The 23,361-nt window shown below is 54.6% G+C and overlaps 1 protein-coding gene across 1 annotated transcript; it reads right to left on the bottom strand.

Moving 5' to 3' along the window:
• Positions 1-645: 645 nt before the first annotated feature.
• On the bottom strand, positions 646-20,665 carry PLPPR4 (phospholipid phosphatase related 4). Its single transcript, XM_081121262.1, has 7 exons — positions 20,526-20,665; positions 11,877-12,062; positions 8,750-8,879; positions 6,428-6,623; positions 5,737-5,794; positions 4,415-4,588; positions 646-2,894 (listed from the first exon to the last, which is right to left on the bottom strand). Exons 1-7 carry the CDS (start codon positions 20,601-20,603, stop codon positions 1,572-1,574), a joined length of 2,145 nt encoding a protein of 714 aa, XP_080977388.1. The 5' UTR covers positions 20,604-20,665; the 3' UTR covers positions 646-1,571.
• Between the last annotated feature and the right edge of the window lie 2,696 nt (positions 20,666-23,361).

Genomic DNA, 23,361 nt, shown 5'->3' with positions numbered 1-23,361 from the left:
GCCCGCTGCTCTTTCCGAAAACCCAACCCGGACCTGGTTGGAAAACCCAGCCCAGGCCCGGTCGGAAAACCCAACCCAGGCCCGGTCGGAAAACCCAACCCAGGCCTAGTCGCCGGCTTCCCCGCTACCTGTGATCCCCCCCGGTGAGCATCGCGTGTGGGTGAGAAGCTGTAAGAAATGGTGTAGAAAAGGCCTACTGCTGCATTCCAAGAACCAAACACTTCTTTACACTTAAAATTTTAAGCTGGAGACACCTCCACATGTTTCGTTTTTCTCGCCTTACTGGTAACACCGTTTCCTTGATATAGACTGGAGGCTTCATTCCCGGCAGATGGCAAAGGCCGCCGTTTGCATACGAAGCACTAAAACGGTGCCTCTTTAGATATTTTGAAAAAATACATCCTTAAGTTTGTCCTGTGAGATACTTTTGTTATCGGTTTGCGTTTCTTTCAGACTCTTCCTGTGGGTGTGGGATTGACAAAAATAGGGGAAAAGGTGAGACCCACCGACGGTAGCTCTAACTTACTGGTTATCAGGATATTTAAAAAAGTGGATCATCTGGAACTAAGTGGAATTCTTGGATTACTCGTTAAGATAGCGACCTACGCAGCTGGCGATGTAACCCACAATGTCGAGTTTGGGTTCGGATTTCTCGTTTATAAATTCACAGCAGTACATTTTGCTCAAGGAATGTCAGTGGTTATTTCCGCTTTAAAAAACAGAAGGAAATGTCTATAACATCAAAAAAATTTACAAATCAATAAATAAAGGACAAGCCATAAAATACAAAATATGATCACAACCACTTCAAAAGACTCTCTAAAGTGATATATATATATATTTTTTAAGTTATGCAGATTTGCTCACTAAAAGCCAGATTCTTTATCAGCAGTGCCTACACTTAAATAAAAAGCCGCAGAAAATAAAAAATAAAATGATGCAGAAAAGTACTAGCTATTCCGTTTTACTGAAAATACACAAGTTCCTGTTGTGGAAGAAAGCATAATTTCGAGGGGGAAAAATGCACACAAACCTCTGCACGTGCGGACGGTGCGGAGCCACGGCGGGGGCGCCCTGGTCCAGCGTCTTCAGGGGGGTGAGCCCGCAGCGCCGGCCGGGGTGCCCGGGCGCGGACTCTGCCGAATAAATATATAAAACCGCATGGCCTCCGGGTGGGGAGCCCGCCCTGGGTCCCCACAGCTAACTAGAAAGAGACAAGTCCCTCAGGTTGGCACGGTCAGGGAGCGACGCGGGACCCCCGGAGGGCCCGCGGCCTGGAGGTGCCCCGCGCAGGCCGCTTGAGCTTGGAGACGGGTGTGCAGGAGACGTCGCGCCACCGGGCGGCCAGGGGTCCGCGTTGTGCTTTTCCCTCCCCTCGGCGTGAGATCCGCGAGCTCGAGGGTTTCCGCTCTCAAGAGTCACCGAGTCCCGGGGCGGTGAGGGTGGGCGAGCCAGTCGGGTGCCGGGATTCCCCAGGGCGCGGGGCACGGCGCGGGGAGAACCAACCGTGGTCTTTTTGGGGGGGGTGAGGCGGGGTGGGGGGCGCTTGCCCAGAGGACCGGAGGCCTCGCTCAGTCCTTGTAAGCCCGGGTGGGGGAGGTCCCCTTGTAGAAGATGTTCCTGGTGTTCTCGGGGCTGCTGCCCCTCTCGGGGATCAGGATGATGTTGCCCTTCCTCCGGAGGGTGGAGTCGCGCGAGGAGGAGACCGACAGCGTCTCGGAGCCGACCTCGCTGCCCTCCACGGGCGTGACGCGGATGGTGGCCACGGCGTGGTGCGGGTGCTCGCCGCCGTCGATGTTGCCCCTTTTGCGGTCCCCGGGGCCGAACGTGTCCCTCAGCGACTCGCAGCTCTCCGAGTCCCGGTTGAGGTCGTTGAGCTCGTAGGTCTGACGGAGGACGCCCTTCTCGGGGGCCTTCCACTTCCAGGAGCCGCTGCCCTCGCCCTCGGTGGACGGGATCTGCACGACGGGCCTGCCGTTCTCGGGGTGCGCCTCCACCCGGACGATGCCGCCGGGCTCGTGGTCCGTCAGGGCCTTGTAGCGGACGGAGCCCGCGCAGGACACGGCACCGCCGTCGGCCGCCTTGGGGCCGCCCTGCAGGACGCCCTGCTGCTTGGACATGGCGATGACCTGCATGATCCGGGGCTGGCTGTTCCGGCCGCAGGTCACCGTCTTCTCCGCGGCCTTCAGCCACTTGGCCCGGGCGGAGCTGCTCTTGGGCGAGGCGCCCAGGTTCTCCTGCGTCTCCTCGGGGATGTGCACCAGCTGCGAGGACCCCGGGCGGGACTGGATGGACACGCGGGGCCCCCCGGGCACGCTGTTGTTACACACGGGCCCGGCGCCCGGCTGGATCTTGAGGTACTGGTTGCCGGGCCCGTGGTGGTCCCCGTTCACCCCGACCCTGGACGGCTCGGAGCTGGACCTCAGTTCTACCGACCTGGGCGGCGACTGTCCCGGCTCAGCCTCTATGACCTGCAGGGACAGCTTGCGGCTCTCGTTCTTGCACTTCCACTGCGTGAGCAGCTGCTTGGAGCGCGCCGAGTCCATGGACGCGTGGATGCTGGCGTTTCTCCGCACCGGGTCTTCCACCGACGGGGTGTTGGCCCTGGGCAGCGTGTTGCTGAAGGTCACCATGTTCTCCTTGCCCATGGGGCTCCGCGGGGTGATGATCTCCACATCGGCGTTGGCCCTCTTGAGGCTGGTCAGCGAGCTGGCGTCGCGGGGGTTGCGGGCGAGGATGGCCTCGGTGTGCGCGATCCCGTCGGGGCCGCTCCCGTTCTTCGCAGCCAGAGCCCGGCCGGCGTCGGGGTTGAGGTCGGCCAGGGAGCGGAGGGCCTCTCTGTGCTGGAACAGGCTCTCCTCGCTGGGCAGGAAGTTCCCCACGGCGTACAGGCCCTGGGCGGGAGGGACGGTGAGAGCCTGCGCCAGACGCGCGCCCCGGGACCCTCTGCCCCCCTACCCCGCAAACGACGTGCGCTCTCCGGACACCGCGGACAACGCAGGGCGCACGACCGCCACCGAACCCGCCACCACTGGGGGACTCGTGTGTCAGCTGCATCACAAGTCACCGGATAACCCTTCAGAAGTACGGAGCCCACTTTTTAAAAAGTGAACATACTAGGCCGACACTGTGGTTAATAAAATTATCCAGGTTTCAGGTGCACGCTTCTGTAATCCACCATCCGTCCGGGGTATTGTGTGTTCACCCCCAAGTCACCCCCTTCCATCACCCTGACCCCCCCGGCCCCTTCCCTCTGCTAATCCCCACATGCTCGTGTCTGTCTACCAGGCTGCTATTAAAAAATTGTTTTTTTTTTCTTAATCCCTTCACCTTTTTCACGGCCCCCCCGCCCCCCCCCCCATTGTATTTTATTAGCTGGAATTTCTCTCCTTTCTCCATCCCACTGGATGTTTTTGTTCGTTGAATCCCCTGCATGTTTTGAAAAAAGTCAGACAAAGAGAGAGAGAGGCAATTAATTTCTGTTTTTCAAGGCAATTAATTTTTTCTGGGCTTTGGAATCGCCCGTTGAGGGGGCACCTCGGGCGGCTTACGGGTTTACGTTGCCTCCCGAGCTCTATCGCCCCTTGCGACGGGCGCAGAAGGGGCGCGGAAAGTGGCGAGCGACAGGTCGTTCATGACACGGGTTTTGCAGTGAGGCGGGACGTGTGCCCGGTGACAGTGCCCGCGAGCACACGCCTGGGGAGACGGGGCAGAGACTGTCGCCGGACGGGGGCCCCCGCGTTCTTTCCCGGTTTAAATTTGGGTCTTACGCTGGGAAATGACAGTTGGTCGGTTTCCTGCTATGACCCTGAGCTGGAGCCAGATTTTATTAAATCTTGTTAAATCTTTATTAAATCGCACGCAGGCTCGCCATGTCTTGTTTTCGATTTTGGGGGGGTGCACATTTGGAAAAGACTAAAATTCCGATTCAGGATTTTTACCCTTTCACACGCAGAGGATTGAACGAAACCCTGCCGGATTTTCGGGTTTTCGAGATGCGCTGTTTAGAGGGAAAAGCAAGCGCAGATTCCCGTTCGTGTGCCGACTTCGGTGGACGGTGGCTGCCGTGTACTTTTCCAATCAAACCAAAAGAACCCCATGGACTTAGCATTTCATAGGGTAGCTTAACAACCTACGTCTGTAAAATTACGGCCGCCCCAGGCTCCTGTGCGTGCGCGTGTGAGGCTAAAATGCAACCACCCTTCTAAAATCACACTTCCCGGCCCACGTGAGAGTTTAATGAGTTATTTTACTGACAGCGGGATACGCGCTGGCCTAGAACGGAGATGCGTCCAGAGGTTTATCTCAGGCGTGGAAATTATGTTTCAAGTCAACGGTCGCAGTGCAACCTGTTCTAAGTGCAGGTTTTCTGCTGAAACGGCGGCTTATCCCTTAGAGACAGCAGGTCGCTTACCAAGTACAGAGCGATTCCCCCTCCTATCAAGAAGCCGCAGTAGACGTCCACCGGGTGGTTCTTGTACTGGGTGATGCGCGTCAGCCCGCAGATGATGCCGCAGATGATGAAGGTGAAGACCAGGAGGGGCTTCAGCAGCTTCGAGGAGTCCGTTAGCGTGGAGTTGAAGTACATCTGAAAAAAGGGAGAAAGAGGTCATGTGGGAAAGGTCATTTTACTACGAAATTATCGTCACGCAAACAGGTGGACCCCACGGTCTGACCGCGGCAGCGCTGTTGCTGTTCCACGTCCGCCCTGTCTCTGTTCCGGACCCGAGAGGAAGGACGCGCAAGAGAGCTCATCCGATAAATAACATCATTTGACTACGAGGGAGTCTGGAAAAAATAAATAAACGGAAGCAGCACAATTAGCCACTAACTGTTTAGTCTCCAGGTTGCTCGTCATGATTTCACGCATACGATCTCACGAGCTATTGTATTAATCAGCTACGGTGATGATTCCCTGGCAGCGACTATGAGATGACCCTGAGCCAGGACTCGCGGGAGCAGAGACGCTGCAAGCCAAGCTTGTGCGCGTGGACGCGTGGACTGGACACGATTCCGTCAGTTTTAGAATCTGTAACATTCACGGGGTCCACAGGCCCCCCCGTGAAGCGTAACGTGACATTAAATGGGTGCTGGGCTAAATAGTAAGTGACACCGCTGTGTAGGAGAATGGTTTTACTATAACATTGTCTTTTTAAAAATACGTCCTTACTGATTTTAGAGAGAGAGGAAGAAAGGGGGAGAGACATTGATCGGCTGCCTCCTGCACGCCCCCGACTGGGGGTTAGGCCCACGGCCCTGGGCACGTGCCCTGACCGGGAATACAACCAGCGGCCTTTTGGGGCACAGGACGGCGCCCCGCCAGCTGAGCCACACGGGCCAGGGCTTTCAACACTGTTTATAGCAGCGTCCGATTTTTTTTTTTTTTAAATATATCTTTATTGATTTCAGAGAGAGGAAAGGAGAGGGAGAGAGAGACAGAAACATCAATGATGAGTCATTGGGGATGGAGCCCGCAACCCGGGCATGTGCCCTGACCGGGAATCGAGCCCCGATCGCCTGGATGCCAGGTGGACGCTCAGCCGCTGAGCCACGCCGGCTGGAGCTACAGCATTGTTCACAGCAGCGTCGAGTTCCGCACCCGATGCTGGGCCGAAGGACCTGCACTGAAGGCTCCCGTCCCGTCATCACAGGGCTGCGTGCAGGGCCCGGGAGGAGGCCGCGCTCGCTCCCGACTTTCTCTAGGACCCAGGCCGACGGGAGAGACCCGCTACTCACCGACACGTACACAGCGGCGAAGGCGGCGAGGGTCGCGTGCTGGGACGGGAACGATTTCCTGCCAAAGGAAGACAGTCAGGTTACGCCGTCTGTTCAGACCCGCCACCAGCCACCGTCTGGGGAACACCCACCGCGCGGTTCAGACGCCCGGCTGAAGCGCCACAAGGCAACAGCAATGGCTTTAACCCCTGCTCCGCCCTCTGGAGAACTGAGAGGCGACACGAGCCCGGCTCAGCGCCGTTCCTGTGAAAGGCCCGCGATGCCCTCCCCGCGGGAGATGCTGGCCCTGCCGGGTCCCCTCGCCGCACTGGGGTGACGGCTGCAAAGAGCAACGACTGGAAGAAACGATCATTCTTCGTTCTTATTAGAACTATGTTGGTTAAAAGCAAAAGTTCCTAAAACCTACGATAAACCGACTGTGACAACCGAAAAGCACAGTCCAGGGTGGATCACAAACCACGAGTGAGGTTTGGCGGCAGGAAGGCGAGTGGGAAAGCGCGAGGCTGAAATTCGGAGACAGAGGGGAAGACTTGGAACGAGCCACCCATGGGTGTCTACGGTATGTTACCAAAGAGATCACTGAACTGAGCAGAAAAAGAGAGTCAAAATCATTACGACCGAAAAATGCCTGCCCCGGGCGACCCCCTCGCTGGGAGTGACCGGCGAACACCGAGGAGGAACATTCCCTCACCTGCCGCTGTTGATGACCGTGAGGTCGGCCCCTGAGCAGATATCTTCCACGACGTAGGAGTTCTCCTTGCAGGACACGTTCAGGGAGGTGTAGTTGGGCTTGCACACGGTCAGGAAGTACGGCGCCTGGTACCCCGTGGACAGCTGGATGATGTCCGTGATGAGGGCCGTGGAGCACAGTCCGAACACGTGCACACCTGGGAGCGAGAGGAGAGGGGCTGTCATCAGGTCAGGGCGGGCGCTGCTGCTGGTCGCCGTCAGCCGCCTTTATGACACGTGAACACGTCAACCTCCGGATCTCCCAGATCGACTTCCCTGAGTCCATCTCGAGACTGAGGACAGAGATAATCCTTAAACTTCTCAACAGATACTCAAGGTCAACAGAATGGCAAAGAGGGTCCTCCAAGGAGTCATTTGAGGTGTTTTTGTCATTGTGGTTAACTAAGGCCAGTTCTCAATATTATTCACCGCAGGCCACGCGTCAGGCACCTGGAACACGTCAAGGTGACCAGTGGGGGTAAATATGGGGAATGAAGCAGAATAAAAAATAATTTGAAACTGCTTCGCATGTTTGAGCTGCCAGGGCTCTGTCCCCCCGTAGCTAACTCCAGCCACAGTCGCCACACCCTGGGAATGGGTCCTGACTCCCTCCAGGCTGTCGGCACACCGGGAATGCGGCCTGTCCTGGAAGCAGTGACCACGTCCTGGGCAGGGCTGCGGGGGCCTGAGCCGCCTGCCTGCTGGGAATTCAGAAACGATGTTCAGGTGTCTCCCGGTCCCAGGTCTCTCTCTCTTCTGTCTCCCAGAGCCGGTCCCGCGTCTAGACTCGCACAGCCCGCGGCCCCTCCCGCACTCGCCCACCAGTCCCGCTCCGGCCCTGCCGGCCTTCACCTGGGGCGTGGGCCCTGCTCACACGCACACGCCCTGAGCTCGCCGCCTCCTCTACATGTCTCGACACCTCGATTCCCTGGCACCTCCCAGCCTGGATTCTGACCCCTGGTAGTGAGCGGCACGTGGGTGGTTCCTCAGTGGACTCCCCCTGGCCAGGATCGCTGGCCCGCACGCCACTCTGTCTTCCGTTTTCCTCCTCTGCTTTTTGTCACCGAGCAACCACTCTACCAGGTCCTCCTCTACCCGTCACCTGGGGTCCTGGACATGGGACCTTTGTTCCTACATTCCAGCTCCTAGCGGCAGGCAAGGTCTTAGAGGGGAGTGTAGAGAAGAGGGGAACGCACCCCTTTCTACCTTTGGAGAGAGAGAACCTCCAGATCCCCGAGGGTGGGCTTCCGGAGTTGGGGACACTAGAGTGACATGGTCCCTCCTCACAGCTGGAAGGCTTCTCAGAGAGGTTACGTGCCTCTTTCCCGGAGCATTTTGTGCCATTAGGGAACATTTTCTCCGGGATCAGCTCTAAGTTTTACCGCCTCGCCTCAGTCCGAGACGCTGCCACGGGGCCATTCTCGCCTCCCTGCCTCCCTGTGCCTTGCTTAGCGAGCAGGGTCTGGACCATGATTCAGACCCCACTCTTCCTCTGGTGGGGAGATGGTTGTATTTAATTATCTACTAGGTACAGAATGAAACCACCTGTTCCCTTGAGATGACAGGTTACAAGTAAAACAACTTTCTCCTGACTTACTGGGGATGACTGTAGAACATTCGTGTTGGCGTTAGGCACTGTAGCTTCTCGACTCGCTTAAAAAAAACAAGCCTGTGACTCAGAGAACATTAAAATGTTCCCATGCCAACCAGAAGAGGCGGAGGTGGAGATATGCTGGTCCGAGACAGATGCTGGTTCGCTAGGCCTATGGGTTTTCTCATAAAATATAGGAGGTAGACTTAGGGGACATAATCAAGGAGAAATAGCCACTACGCAGGGCTACAGTGACATCTTATGGGCAGTAATTTCTGGAAGAAGACATTCCAGACAACCGGCATGGAATCACTGATGGGACCTAAGTCATTTCCCGAGAGTTGTCCATTCCTCCTGGCCAGCTGACGCTCATGCTCCACTTTAAAAATGAACACAGATCCAGCGAAGCCATTTTAAAGTAAATATGTGCTAGATCTAAGGCAAAAATATGTTGACCTAGCTCTCAAAGCAGGGACTGTAACTGTAAATAGCACATTTCAGATGCAAAGTCCAAATTGGGGTGCATGAACAGGTTGGTTTTTTGTGGGGTTTTTTTTTGGTATAATATAAAACTCATCGTGTACCAGAAATTACACATCTAAATTATAGCTTTAAAGACTTAATATCTGTAATTAAACACAACATTTCTATTTGAAAACGCCCATCCCCTCTCTCTGTGGTTCCCGCACCCACCGACGAATCTGACGGCCCTTCGCAGGAAGGAGTTGAAGTTGCAGCCGCCGGCGTTGATGTTGGGCTCCAGCCCGGCGCCGGGCCTTCCTTTGGACACGCAGCAGTAGAGGATCCCCTCCCCGACCATGATCTGCAAGACAGGAGGGCGCAGAGTGGGCGCAGGCCCGGGGGGGGGACAAGCTACCCCTGCACACACAGTCCCGCCACGCGAAGGGCTGTTTTCCGAACGGCGTCGGAGGCGCGATGGGTTTCTCCGGAGCGGTCAGGCCACGGGAGGGCACCGGCTGGGTCTTCCGAGCCCCGCGTGCCGGCCAAGGGCGTGATGGCATCTGGGGTTTCCCTGCGGTGGCAGCTCAGGGCCCGGCGCTGCGGGATCCGCCCCTGTTACCGTCACTGTGGGATTGTCGTTGGCTAATTACCCTGGGCGCTTGGGCTGCTAGGCACTCTATAAGAGAAGCGAGATCTGAAATTATGAGATTTATTTATGCAAAACATCTGAACTATTTGGGATTACTGTACCTAAGAGATTATTGAGTTTGGGGGTTACTGTGCCTAAGAGATTATTGTGATGTTAGAATTGATTTGCGTAAACGCGGGGAGCTGAGAACAGCAGGGTCACGTGAGATGCAGGCAGTCCCTCCAGTGTAAGTGGTCACATCACTTTAAATATTACAACCATGATTGGGGCTGAAAGAGATTTTCCAGGGGAAACATCCCAGTTCTCAATTCCAGCTTAACATTTATTTTACGAAGTATTTAAAATGACAGGCTTTTAAAAACTCAAGACAGGGATCCCTTGACTTTCTGCTTCAGATGTTCAATCTGCTATAGTTAGTTTTCTAGGTACTATGGTGTCTGCGCAATTATAAAGAATCTTAATTTATATAAAAATAATTTCCTTAATGAAACTCTACCTATAACCATTTATGTGTGAAAACCATGCGGCATACATGATAGACTTTTAAGATCAATCGTAGAGAAATAAGCCAGAGGATTTCTTTTCCAAATCATTGAACACTGAGTCAGTTCTACATCTTGAAAAGCACCATCCTACATCATCTCTTTAAGGCTGGCATGGAGACACACAGGTCCATGTTCTGCTGACGCACCACCACATGGAATAATAGAACGGTTGTCTCAAGCTGATCGTCTCAAGAAAATCAGCCACTCATTCCCGAAACGCATTGTCATACGGCTGAGAGAGAGTGGATTTGTCTTCATGTCTTGGGTAACAATCCTGTGAATAGTTTTGGCCCTTTTTAATTATACCTGTAATGATGACGCCCTTCTCCTCGGGGAACACTAGGTTACATAAAAATTTATATATTTGCAATACTTTCATAAAGATACATACTTTGCAATACTTTAATAAAGATAAATTAAAAAGGAGAATTTATTGGTACTGTGCCATCAGGAAAATGTGTCTTATCACGCAACACAACAGCCGTGGCCTCAGTGACCTTGAGATATCAGGAGATTTTTATTAGTTGCTCAATATGCTGAAACTGCAGATGTCCACACTGGGCTCTCAGCTATTTGGCTCGACTGTAGATAGAGGTTTTCTTTTTGTCAGTGTTCTGACATCACCCAACGGTCCCTCCCTCCAAGGGGCTCATCAGTTTTCTCCTCACGCTCCCAGTCATTTAACCTTGATCTCGTTGTCATTATGTGAGTTTTCAAAATGACTTCATGTGATTTAAAGGTAGAATCTCCTCAGCAGGCTCATCAGCAGTCATACAGTCTTTTATTTATTTTGTTTCAAACAAACCGATCAATACATTTGTCCACTGCACCCCCACTAGGGGAGATGCTTTCTAGTGTGATGGACTTAACGCATATATTCATTTTGCTCTTGTAAAAGGAGTGGACATGCCGATTTTTCATGTCCTTAAAGAGATGACAGGAAACTGAAGTTGTTCTGAGCAACAGAGCACTTTAACTTTGTTGTCTTAGTCTCAGTCTCAGCTGCTCCAAGCACATCGTTAATGGTTCCAATCAGCCCGGAGTCGCTGGAGCTCAAACAACTCATTGATTTTCAAAGCGTTCTGAGACCTTCTACGTAGGATAAAGTTCTTTGGGAAATTAAGTTCTAATTTTATCTTCTGAGAGCAGTTGGTGTGATTTATTTGTAGTACAAATAGCATGTTATGATTATTTAATATAGGGGGAAAAGTTTAGAAAACAAATCACAGCTAATAGAAGTATAGATTTAGGTCTGCGCCGAGACTCCGCTGAAACTGCTGATGTGCTGAACCGGGGTAGGGCAGTTCTTCGGGGAGTGTTGTACAGACACTGCTCAAACACAGCTTTTTATTTAGTAACCACCTCCTCTGACATTCATGAGCATGAGGAAAGCAAAGTAAGAGTTCCTCCTGCTAGAAATAAATATTATTAACCTTGAAACGTGTTTATGGTCCTTTAGGTAGGATTCTGGGGGCACGAGAGATGGTGGGAAGGCTTATTAATGAATTTATCAAAAAGCATGTTATTCATGTATCTGTTAGCAAAGTAAAAATCATTATGTTTTTAATTCCGTTCCAGTAGTGGAGGGCGTTTTTTTATGTTACATATTTTAAAGTGCAGGGGCCTGTTCTGAATCCAAAGTGTTTTCTGAGTGTGTGTGTGTGTGATGGGAGTTGTGCCCTCTTTATAGTCGTTGATATGCGGTGCTCAGAGTCAATAAAAAGTGCTAATCTAGTAAAAAAAAGGAACACGAAGAAATATCAACATGCACTTTCGAGAAGAAAGACCGTTGGCTAAAAATCATTCATTTCCCCCCAGTTCCCCGCGCTTCAGACGCCCTATAAACACACGGAAAATGCATTAACGAGCAGGTGGGCCAGAAACGCCACAGTAGCCACTCCAGAATGATGCCGTTTCAAACGCTTTTCAGAATGATTTATAAAAGCAACCCTCAGAGAACCATCCTTTTTGCAGTCGTATGACCTTCTTGGACCATTCGCGCCCGTGGTTTGAACCGTTAGGTAACCCACGGGACGCTGTCAAAGTCTCGCAAGGGCTCGGTCTCTCTGGGCCGAGACCTAGACTCACTTTCCGTTTGCCTGTGACCCGTCTGCCACCCAGCGCGGCCCTTCCTAGTCTCCCGGCCCGGCACGCCCGTTCTCACCGTGATGGCGGGCGCGGCGAAGGCCAGGCTCAGCAGCATGAGGAAGGGGATGGCCTCCTGCGTGGGCTCGATGTAGGGCATGCTGAGGCTGCGGTCGTAGCAGCTGAAGCCGGAGTGCACGGGCTTGAAGACATCGGTGAGCTCGAGGAAGTACAGGCTGACCACCGACGACGCCAGGATCGGCAGCTGGGGGGGACACGGAGCGAGTCCTTCTGACGCGGGTCGCGCCCAGAGCCCGTGCGTCTCGGGGGGGAACCGAGCGCGCTTGCTTCCCCCCTTCCCTCACCACTGCCTCCCAATTGCAGAGTTGAAGTCACTCCTAAGTACTACTTTTTTTAATAAAGACTTTTTAAAAAATACGTTTTTATTGATTTGAGAGAGAGAGAGGGAGGGCGAGGGAGAGAGAAACATCGATCGGCTGCCTCCTGCACACCCCCCGCTGGGGATCGAACCTGCAACCTGAGCAAGTGCCCTGAGAATCAAACCGGTGGCCTCTCGGCGCACCGGGCGGCGCTCAGCCCACTGAGCCGCACCTGCCGGGCCGAAGGTACTATTGCTTCTGCCTTCAAAACACGCCTCCAGCCCGGCCGGGCGTGGCCCAGCGGGTGAGCGTCGACCTGGGATCCAGGCGATCGGGGTTCGATTCCCGGTCAGGGCACATGCCCGGGTGTAGGCTCGATCAATGACTCTCTCATCATTGATGTTTCTATCTCTCTCTCTCCCTCTCCTTTCCTCTCTCTGAAATCAATAAAGATATATTTAAAAAAACCAAAAACATGCCTCCGGTTCACCTACCTGTACGAGCAGGTGGCTCTGAGCCACCTTTGCTCCCGGATCACCTCCTAACTGGTCTCCCACTTTCGCTTTTACCTTCCCCACCCCACCCAACCACCCAGAGGCTGCCAGAGTCTCTTTTACTCTGTTTTATAGATTCATTTGTTTTTAAGACTGATTTGGACAAAATACGTATACTGCTTGGGGAAAAATAATTTTATACATTGTCTTCCTATGCCGTAATTTATACTGGACAGCGTAATGAATTCAGTCACAATGTTTACTTCCCACATATTTGTCTTCAAAGACATCTTTCATCTTTGAAATGCTCAACCACGGAACTTTCTTTCTAATGGAAGAAATTTCACAGATGGCACGTGTGAATTTTGGCATAGAGATATACACAATAAAACCACACAGACATCTTTCAGTTACACTTAAAATGATATTTAAAAGAGATTCAAAAGGTTTATATAATCGTGCATGAGGACATTTGTTCTCCAGTTATGTTGTATCAAGGGAACAAAGGATGAGCCACATGATTTTTGTGCATTAATACAGAGGAGGGAAACTATCCGAAGGTTTGAAAACGGTTTCAGAAAGGAAAGATTGACCCTTATAATTACCACCTGCTGAGGAGCTTGTGAGTAATGAAGACAGAGCGATTTTTAAAGAGAACATTCTAAGCGTCAGAGAACAGGGCGGATCAAAGATATATTCCAAAAGACTACACTGGCTAGATAATACTGATTTTTTATACCGATTTAAAAAAGACAAATAAACCTACAGTGCTGTCAATCGCGCTGAAACATTTCGTGCAATCTACCCTGGTGTTTTATCTGGGTCACACAGCTCACTTATTTTTAGCGCGTTGATCATAAGGAAGACTTGACTTCTCACTGGAGAGTTCACTTTGCTCTCAGCCTCGGGGAGCACAGGTTGGTTCCATTCATCTCCGTTTTCCCCACCGCGCTGAACTCAGAGTCTCTGAGATCCCCTGAAACGGGGGGGTCATAGTCCCAGAGGCAAGCGGTCTGCATGGGGTGTGTGAGCATGTGTGTGGGCGCTTCTCTCAAAAAATGAGCATGCGTTCCAATTAGCATTTGTTTTTATACATGATATTCTAACGCATTCGTTTATCACTGTATGCACATTATAAAACATTCCTAAATGAGTGATACAAAAATAAAATCAGGGAAACAAACTCCTTTCCAGGGAGTCTAGTAACATTTAAAGCCACATAGAAAGTTTACTTTAGACAAGCAGGGGGGTGGGCTGTAGGTAAGTGGGAAAGACAAAGCTCACTTACCAGGACTGAGTCTGCGGGAGAAACTGTTAGCCAGGCTGTATAATTTTTATAATTTTTATAGACTTGAAGGGTCACAAGAACGAACGTGCCCACGATATTGTCTCCGTTTTACAAACGGGGAGACTGAGGCTTGGAGGAACTGAGTGACTCGCCCAGGGTTCCAAAGGTAATAAGCGGACGGACCAAGTAAAAATTTATATTATTTTCTAACAGTGAAAAATCGGTATCTAACAGTTTGCCCTACCATAGCTTAAACAATTGCCTTTGCTGGCGTGGGCGCCTTACGTCACTAAAGCAGTTTTCTATGAAAATGGAAACTCTGACTTCTCTTTGGAGTCCGACCGGAGGGACCAGGCTCTGGCGCGTGATGGGACTTGGTTAAGTGGCGGCTTTGCTTCGAGGCCAGGCCCGCGGCCCAGGCTCCGGGTGGGGTGGTAAGTCGTAGACAGCGGATCCGCACATTTCCTCGCGCCCACTCCCAAACCACACCCTGTTCATCTTTCCCCCCAAATACACTGATTTTAATCTTAATTCCCGGCATTCTCACTGCTTGGGAATTTATACCTAAACGGTCTAATGCCAGCCTTAGAAGACGGTGCAGACGCCATCTCTTTACAGCAGATAGGAAGGCGATTAGCCTCCTTCACGTCAATGAGCACAAACGAGTGTCTGACTACGACAGGAAAGGCACCTCAACGCTAATCGTGTCCAGATGAGCACTGCGACCTTGGCGCCCACGTTCCCAAGTCCACTCGAGCACGAGGAAACCGCGCAGGCCGCAGTCACCCGCACGTACTTTTCTCAGCGAATCAATTCTGGGAGAAACCCTGGAAAGCCGGGGTGCTCATCACCAGGCATTTCCCACTTTAAATCCATTCTTCGCCTGTGGCCAACATGGGATTTTAGGCAAGTTCTGGGACCTCCCTGAGTCCCAGTTAGCAGGGGTAACATCTACTGCGCTGTATTTAAGGATCAATGAGATCAGGTATGTGAGCAAATTACATTAAACTGTAATGGGAAATGCAAAGGTATTTTGTTAGCAATGGTATAAATTGTACTCTAACCCTTCCACTGTTTTCTCTTCTCTCCTGTCTGTCAGAGCCTCATGCCAAGGGAAGTACCTGGGAAATTACCGGTGGGCAATTAGGCAACGAGAATATAGGAATATATCGCGTCCGAGCTTCTGATCTTTAGCTGTGCCCGGGCTTTCCAGAGAGCCTGGCAATGGGGAAAAGTAGGCGATCCCTCCCTAACAGCTTTAACGTGTTGGTTAATGCCACGCGGCCTCATGAGATGCCATGTGCACCCTAGGGATTTAGATAAAGCTTCCCACAGCTGCCAGTTTGTTCGCACGTAGAATCAGCACGACCTGTATTCGGAGCGCTGTGGTCCAGGGGGAAGCCTTCTAATCTAAGGAATTCTAGAAATAGTCATAATTAGGAACAGCGCCGAGCCGATAGTAACCATGCGTCCTGAGATAACCCGTCAACCTTTTCAAGCCATTCCTGGCTCATTTGTGACGGGAGAAAGGATCCAAGCAGATGTTCTTGGAGTACGTGGTTTTGATAGACTTCGCTCTGGAATGAGACACTTTTTCTTCTTTAAAAAAAAGAGAGTTTGCTTGAGAAACAGCCAAAAGAGGCACCTACTGGGTCACTGTGCCATGTACCTGTCCAGGGCACAATTCCATCCGTTACTCTGGGGGGGGGCAGCAGTCACAGAGCCAAGCCCAGCAGCTGAGAGAAGAGACAAACTCTGTTCCACAGCTCAGGCGGAGCCCAGCCAGACGTGCCCCAAGTTCCTCCCGTCAGACCCCGAGGGGCTCGCCGAGCCACGGGGGAGACGGTCGGCCTCCCACCCACTCGCTCCCTGAGTCCCGCGTCATCTTCGGAAGTAGGTCCTGGGGATGGAGCTGGAGGCGGACCAGCGCTCAGACCTGGCTCCTTCACTCCACTGCTGTGGTCCCCAGAAAGCGACTCAGCTCTCTGATTACATGTTGATGATTAACATCTGAGGATAAATACACCCCCGTGGCGCTCACTACCTTCCCACAACATTGCTGCCTTCTAGGGTGGTTCTCGGGATCAAAGATAATGGGTGCCCAGGGCCTGCCACCCTACTGACCTCAACTGGAGGCAGGTAGGAGCCGGTATTTTCTCCTGTGTGAGAAAAGCAGGACGGAGACCGTTCTGAGTGACTTGGCCATGGAGACGCGGTGGGATGGGTGGCACCCAGGAGCAGTATCCCACTCCCAATGGCAGGGTTCACGTTCAGTGTCTGGTCTTGGAATTTGCGGAAATGTCCTCGTGGAGTCTCTAAAACTCAGGAATCTGTTCTGTTCTCTGCCCCCCCCCCCCGCCCTTTTTTTTTCCATCAGAGGGCTTGGAGGAAAGCGTTGTCAGCTGAGCCACCCTGGCAGGGCTGGGAGTAATCTGAGACTCTCTCTCTCTGTTATCCAGAAAAGGGGGAAAATCTACAGCTACTATTTTGGTAGGTGCAGTGCAGAAATCTTAGGATTTTGTGCTTCCGACAGCTGCTAAAGTTTATGTAAAAGGACATAAGCCAACTATATTCCCCGGCAAGGAGACCACATGAGTTATATACTTTGCACGTGGAACATGAGCTAGAACAGAAGTTTTGTGAATTGATGTGTTTGCTAATTAGGAATCTGGGGACACTTTCCACTGGGAAGAAAACAGTTGTATGAAGGTTTTGTCAAGAGACTACGATGTCAAGACCTGGTGTCCAGATGGACTACCCAGGGCATCTCTGCTCCCATGAAGTGTCCTGAGCTTCTGCAGGTAGTTGGGCCACAGAGAAGCAATGGCCGCTACTCCCGGACACACTGCCCAGTCACTGACCCCAGAGTGACCGACCTGCATTAACCACGCCCTGAAACACATCCAGTGTCAAGCGCAATAGTCAAATGAGTGAAAACTTTCTGTATACTCTTAAGTCTGTTGTGTTTAAAATGTTCTGAACCTGTAATGCCTCAGATACTTTTATTTTATGCTTATTGGAGAAAGAGATGATATTCTGCTCCCTCCGCGTTTGTGTTGTCTATATGTAGAGGTGTTTGTGCGTGTAAAAGAAGACATTTCGAACTATCTGTATTTATAGCCCCATAAAAATACCTTTGCCTATAGGTCAAACGTCTACCTCCATAAGGTGAACGTTGGATTAGTAATAAAAATGTGTGTCACAGTCCTAGCCCGTTCTGTGCGGTGGTTAGAACGGCAGCCCACAGACCGAAGGGCCTAATGTTCACTTCTGGTCAAGGGCATGTCCTCAGTAGCAGGCTTGTCCCCAGCCCGGTCAGGGTGCCTGCGGGAGGCAACCATTCGATGTGTCTCTCTCACATCGATGTTTCTCTCTCTCTCCCTCTCCCTCCCTCCTCCCTCTACTCTCTCTGAAAAGCAATGGAAAAAATGTCCTCTGGTAAGGTTTTAGAAAAAAAAAAAAAAGTGTATTTAGACATAAAGCACAGCGTTTAAATGAAAAGAATCTCTTTCCCACTGATTTATCGAGAGCCTGTCTCTTTTTGGCTTAAAGGGTAACTTAGCATTTGTTTCTGTTATGTGCAGAGCTGATGTGAAGGCGCGTCTCTGAACAGGACAAGCAACGAGCGCGGAAGCGTGAGGCTGAGTGTCGCTGCCGGGTGCGGGGGGAAACGCGTTCAGACGCGCAGGCAGCCAGCCCCCCTGGGAGCAGCGGGCCGGACCCGAGGGGCCTTCCCTGACTCCAGGCGCGGGCGATGCGCCCTGGCGTGGGCAGCCCTCGGCCGCCTGTCCTTCAGTGGGGCATTCCTTCCCGCCCGCTTTCCCTCCCGCCCGGGAGGGCCTGGAACGCGCTGGTTGCGGGACTTCCTTTTGCGCCCGCCTGACCTTTCTTGAGCAGTGCGAAACGGAACCGCCAAACTGGCTCACAAAGTGAGGAGCCACATTGGGCGTCATAGGGTCGTTTCCGAATCGCCGAGCAATACCCGTGTATTTCGTCCCTGGCGACCACAGGCCTCCTTACCCGTAGTCAGCTGCCTGCATAAACCAAAGGCGTAAGGAAAGTGCACTCTATCCACTAGCTTCATGTTTGCGTAACGTCAGGGATGGTGGTGAACTGGGACAAGATAACTTGTTTTTTAAAATTTTATTGATTTTTAGAGAGAGGAAGGGGAGAGAGAGATGTGAGAGAGACACATTGATTGGCCGCCTCCCACACGTGCCCCGACCAGGGCCTGGGATCGACCTGCGACCCAGGTATGTGCCCTTGACGGGGAATCGAACCCGAGACCCTTTGGTGTACACTAACCACTGAACCACACCACCCAGGGCTCACTTTTCCATTTTAACTACTAAGGCCTTGGAAGGCTCTGCTGTAAAGCGAAGTGTCCCCACCTTCCAGCATCTCACTGACGCGCTAGTTCCTGCTGTATCTGCCCACCCTCCGGGGGGGTTCACACTGAGTCCCCCGCCTGCAAGTGAGTCATCCCCAGGAGCTGGCACTGCCTCCTGCCAATGTCGCCCCCATTCGTAGAGGACCTTTAGCAGTTGATCATGCATTTGAGCTTCAGGGGGATCATTCGCAATCCAGTTTGGGGGCTGTTACCTCCCCCCCAAGACAAAACGTCCTGAATGCTCACCCAACGCCATGAATTGTCTTCGAGGAATTGTCCCATAGCCGGCTCGCCGAGGCGTCCCCGGGGGCCGACTGAGTGGGTCAGAGCGACGCGTGGCCTGGGCTAGTCCCACCCCCAGGAGAGAAGTAACGTCAGTGAGACGCTCACTCCCAGGGACGAGCTGCCAACGCATCCCGAGGCATTTTTACTGTTGACGTTCCCGATGAGGGGCCAGCACCCCAGGGTGCCAGGTGCCTCGGGAGCGCTCACCTCGGTTCCTCACCGGCACAGCCCTGACCCCCGGTCCGCGCCCTCTCTTTCGGGGAAAGCGTTTTCCTCGAAGCCACGCGGCCGTCCCCACGTGCAGTCGGCCCTAGCTGACCTCGGTGGGCTCTGTCCTGGGTGGGGACCCGAGCGGGGAACCGACTTCTCCCCGGCCGCGCGGGCTGGGCCCAGAGGGAATGAGCGCGCCTGGCCCCGAGCGCGGGTCAGCCGTGGGGACCGGCCGGCGGGGGCCGCAGGGAAGCAGGCGCCCCTGCTCCACTGCCCTCTCACCGGGGATTCCCTGCTGCCCACGTGCTCCTTTAGGAAAACCTTTATCATCTTTGGGCAACACTGCCTCCCTCACGGCCTCAAAGTCCCTTATGAAGAGAGGAAGGGCAACGCCGAATCTAACTACTCTAAATAAGCAGGACGCCTTCTTTCCTTCTCCGATTCAGGGGTGTAGGGGTCGCCCATCGTTTCTCTCAGACGTGTGCAGACCACAAGCGTCTTTCTTAAAAGCGAAACCCTTGAAAACAACCAGCGACTCCTAGGAGAAACTTGCGGATTCGCCGTTCCCCGCGGAGACAGCCTGGCAGTGTCCCGCCCCAGGTGTCAGGGCAGGGACCGCCCCTCACCACCCAGAGCCCCTTCCCAGCAAATGCAGGATCCACCTTCTGCCTCGCTTGCAAGCGCCGAGCCTCCATATTTGGCGGAGAGACGGGGAGGAGGGGGTTCATCATTCAGCGTCAGCCTTAGGGTTCCCGTGCCATGCAGGCTCCGGCACCCGGAGCAGGTTCATGCCCCACACCCCCTGATTTCACTAAACCTGTGATGCGACGAACCGCCTGCTGGAAGATGCCACCCGAATGCCAGGGGCCTGGCGCCGGGAGGCTGCACCTGTCAGTCTCTGCCACCCTCCCACACACCCGCCCTCCCTTAGGTGCTGCATTCTGGTGGCTCAGGCTCGCGACGAGACACTGCAGGTGGACGCTCATCTGTGACACTGCTCGGCGCAGGACACACCAGGCAAAATCAGATGATGTCACGTCTGTGATCCGCGCACACACACACAGGGACACATACGTGTGTACACATGTGTACGTGCCAACCGTGGGAAAAAGCCCGTGGATGGATGCCTGGATCTGCAGACCCGATTTTAGAAGCCGATGTGAGCACCGCGGGTGATTAGGCCGGGAGAAGGGTTTTACGGTTCTGGGGTGTTTTTGGTCATAAAGCAATCAGCAGTCCCAGCACCGTGCCCCCCCACCCCCGCCGCCCACACCGGGCACCGCCGTGTGCATCTGAATTCTTAAAAGAAGCTCATATATTTCTAGACACAGGCTGGCAGATGGAAGACGCAAATCCCGGAATACGGGCACCACGGCCCCCCCCCCCGCCCCCGCCCCCGGCCCCCGCCCCCGCCCCCGCCCCCGGCCCGCGGCCCGCACCCCCGCCCCCGCCCCCGGCCCCCGCCCCCGCCCCCGGCCCGCACTCCCACAGGTACCTCTGCCCGCGGGCCGCGCGCAGCGCAGCGGGAGGCACCGGCGGGGGCGCCCCGGGCACCCTGGGGGAGCCCCCAAAGGCTGGGGGGAGGGGGGCAGGCGGGGGCTGCGGGCCCCGGGCCCCCGGGCCAGGTCCCAATCCCCCCGGCTGCCCGCAGCCCCGCAGGATGCCCAGGCCGCCGACCTACCTCCACGAAATAGAAGCAGGGCAGGAGCGTGACGCTGTCCTTGGTCACTTTGCCCTTCGGCCTCTCCTTCGCCGACATCCCGCCGCCGCCCCGGTGCCCGGCGGTGAGCTCCGCGCGGTGCCGCCTCCCCGCCGGCGGGCGCGCTGATGTCACATTCGGGGAGCTCGGAGCGCGGCGCCCGCGCGTCCCCGCGCGTCCCCGCCTGTCCCCGCCCGTCCCCGCGCGTCCCCGCCCCTCGCGCGCTGCCCGCGCCCCCCCTCCGCGCCCGCGCCCTGCTTTCCCCGCGAGGCTCCCGGCTCCCTCCAAACTGTTGCTGCAGCGGCCTCGCTCCCGCTGCCCCCCCTCCCCCCTTCCCCCCCTTCCCCCCCACCGCCCCCGCCGGGCTGTGGGAACCTGACGTCAGGCTTGGGGACGGGGCGCCCCTGGGTTCTGCGGCACTGCGCCCCGGAGCTGAGGCGCCCCCAGGGAGGCTGCGGGGGTCCCTGCGGGAAGCTGCGGGGGTCCCTGCGGGGAGCTGGCCTCAGGATCGCGGGGCCTCGGACGCCCGGCTCCTGCGCCCCCCCCCCCCCCCCCCCCCCCCCCGCCAGCGACGGGAACCAGCGGCTCCCCGGGTCCCGCGCTGAGCAGCGGGCTGTGCGGGGCTCAGGCGGAGCTGCTGCGTGGGGCACTGACCCCCCTCCCCGGGATCCTCTGCCAGGGGCCCCCCACAGCACCAGCCACCGGTGTCGAGGAACCGGATGGTCCCCTGCAGGGAGGGAGCAGAGGTGGGGCATCTCCCCTGAGCCCAAAGGCCGGGGCATGTTCTCACCTCATCCCACAGCCCAGGGCAACCCCAGTGTCACACCCCACAGCCCAGGGCAGCCCCAGTGTCACACCCCACAGCCCAGGGCAGCCCCAGTGTCACACCCCACAGCCCAGGGCAGCCCCAGTGTCACACCCCACAGCCCAGGGCAGCCCCAGTGTCACACCCCACAGCCCAGGGCAGCCCCAGTGTCACACCCCACAGCCCAGGGCAGCCCCAGTGTCACACCCCACAGCCCAGGGCAGCCCCAGTGTCACACCCCACAGCCCAGGGCAGCCCCAGTGTCACACCCCACAGCCCAGGGCAGCCCCAGTGTCACACCCCACAGCCCAGGGCAGCCCCAGTGTCACACCCCACAGCCCAGGGCAGCCCCAGTGTCACACCCCACAGCCCAGGGCAGCCCCAGTGTCACACCCCACAGCCCAGGGCAACCCCAGTGTCACACCCCACAGCCCAGGGCAGCCCCAGTGTCACACCCCACAGCCCAGGGCAGCCCCAGTGTCACACCCCACAGCCCAGGGCAACCCCAGTGCCACACCCCACAGCCCAGGGCAACCCCAGTGTCACAGCCCCACAGCCCAGGGCAGCCCCAGTGCCACAGCCATGGGGAAAGGAGCCCTACTTCAGACAGTGATAACCAGAACCAAGTCTCCTTCACCTTTTGGCTCCGTACACAGCTGAGCTCAACTTCATGGTCATTTTGGCAACCCAGAGTGTCAGGTGACACAGAGGAGAACTATAGAGCGGTTTATTGTGCTAATAAAGAGAACACTCTTCCACGATCACCCGCCCTGGGTCATTGTCACCATCTCCAAAGTCTTCATTTCAAGCAGGCGACAGCACCAGCAACCATTATTATTATTATTATTATTATTATTTTATTGAATTGCTGACATCTTTTATTATTGCCACTTAAATGACTCAAGGGGCTACCCAAGGGCAAACTGGCTCCATGTCAAGACTTACATGGGGATTCTTGGGGGTTTTGCACTGCACTCCTCACGCCCGATCGTGAGCTGTTAGTTTCCTCTGACTTAGTCTCATCTTGTTTTCCCAGCTGGAGGAGTGAGTTGGGGATGACCTGGGCCGTTTCCCTTCTGCTCACCCCCGACTTCCCATCTCTGCTCTCACCATTTTCTTTAATTCTTCATTGTTTCTATGACATTATAACAACCTGCTGGATAAGTTCCCTGGCTCCGAATCTTCCCTTGCTGATCAATTCTTTAATTTTGCCGCAGGATAATTCTCCGAAAGCACAACCGCGATCATGCCACGCGTTTGCTCAGGCGTGCTCCTCGGTTCTCTCCATTGCCTGGAAAGCGGGATCCGGTCTCCAGCACCGCATCCAGGTGGCTGTGGTCCAGCCCTGGCCAGTGGGCCCCCCTCCCCCCCTCCCCCGCGCAGACCCCACATCCAGATCCCCACCCCGCTTACGTGGTCTGGCACAAGCCATGCCCCCCTGGGCTGAACCCTTTCCTGGGCACTTCCTTTCCCCTTCTCCAAGTTTCCAATGAAAAGCAACTTCCTGAGGAGGCTTCTTCCATCTTCCCACCTCTGCGCTTCTTCAGGACTTGCCTCCGGCAGCGTTTGCGGATCCTGTTACATCCTGTTGACCCGCTTTCTTCCCCAAAGAGATCCTGCTGCTTGGAAGTATGAGCCCATCTAACTCACCTTTCTTTACTCCTTTCAGCCCTTGGCATAGTATTTTGTGAACATGAAGAGTTCAGTGAATATTTATCAAATGCATACATTTTAGGATCCCTGTTCTCTCCTACAGTCGCTGGGCTAGCCCTGGGGAGACAGAGTCTGAGTAAGCCCGTGTTGGCTAAGTTGTGGTTCTGGGTCTGTTGGGGTAAGTGCTCTATTGTTCACGAGTCTGTTGGGGTAAGTGCTCTATTGTTCATGAGTCTGTTGGGGTAAGTGCTCAATGGGTCTGCGTCTGTTGGGGTAAGTGCTCTATGGTTCATGAATCTGTTGGGGTAAGTGCTCTATGGGCCTGAGTCTGTTGGGGTAAGTGCTCTATGGGTCTGCGTC

Source organism: Miniopterus schreibersii (assembly GCF_964146895.1).
Source record: "Miniopterus schreibersii genome assembly, chromosome: 19".
Lineage (NCBI taxonomy): Eukaryota > Metazoa > Chordata > Mammalia > Chiroptera > Miniopteridae > Miniopterus > Miniopterus schreibersii.
The sequence above is the reverse complement of the archived record's forward strand: the minus strand, read 5'-3'. Positions and strand labels throughout refer to the sequence as shown.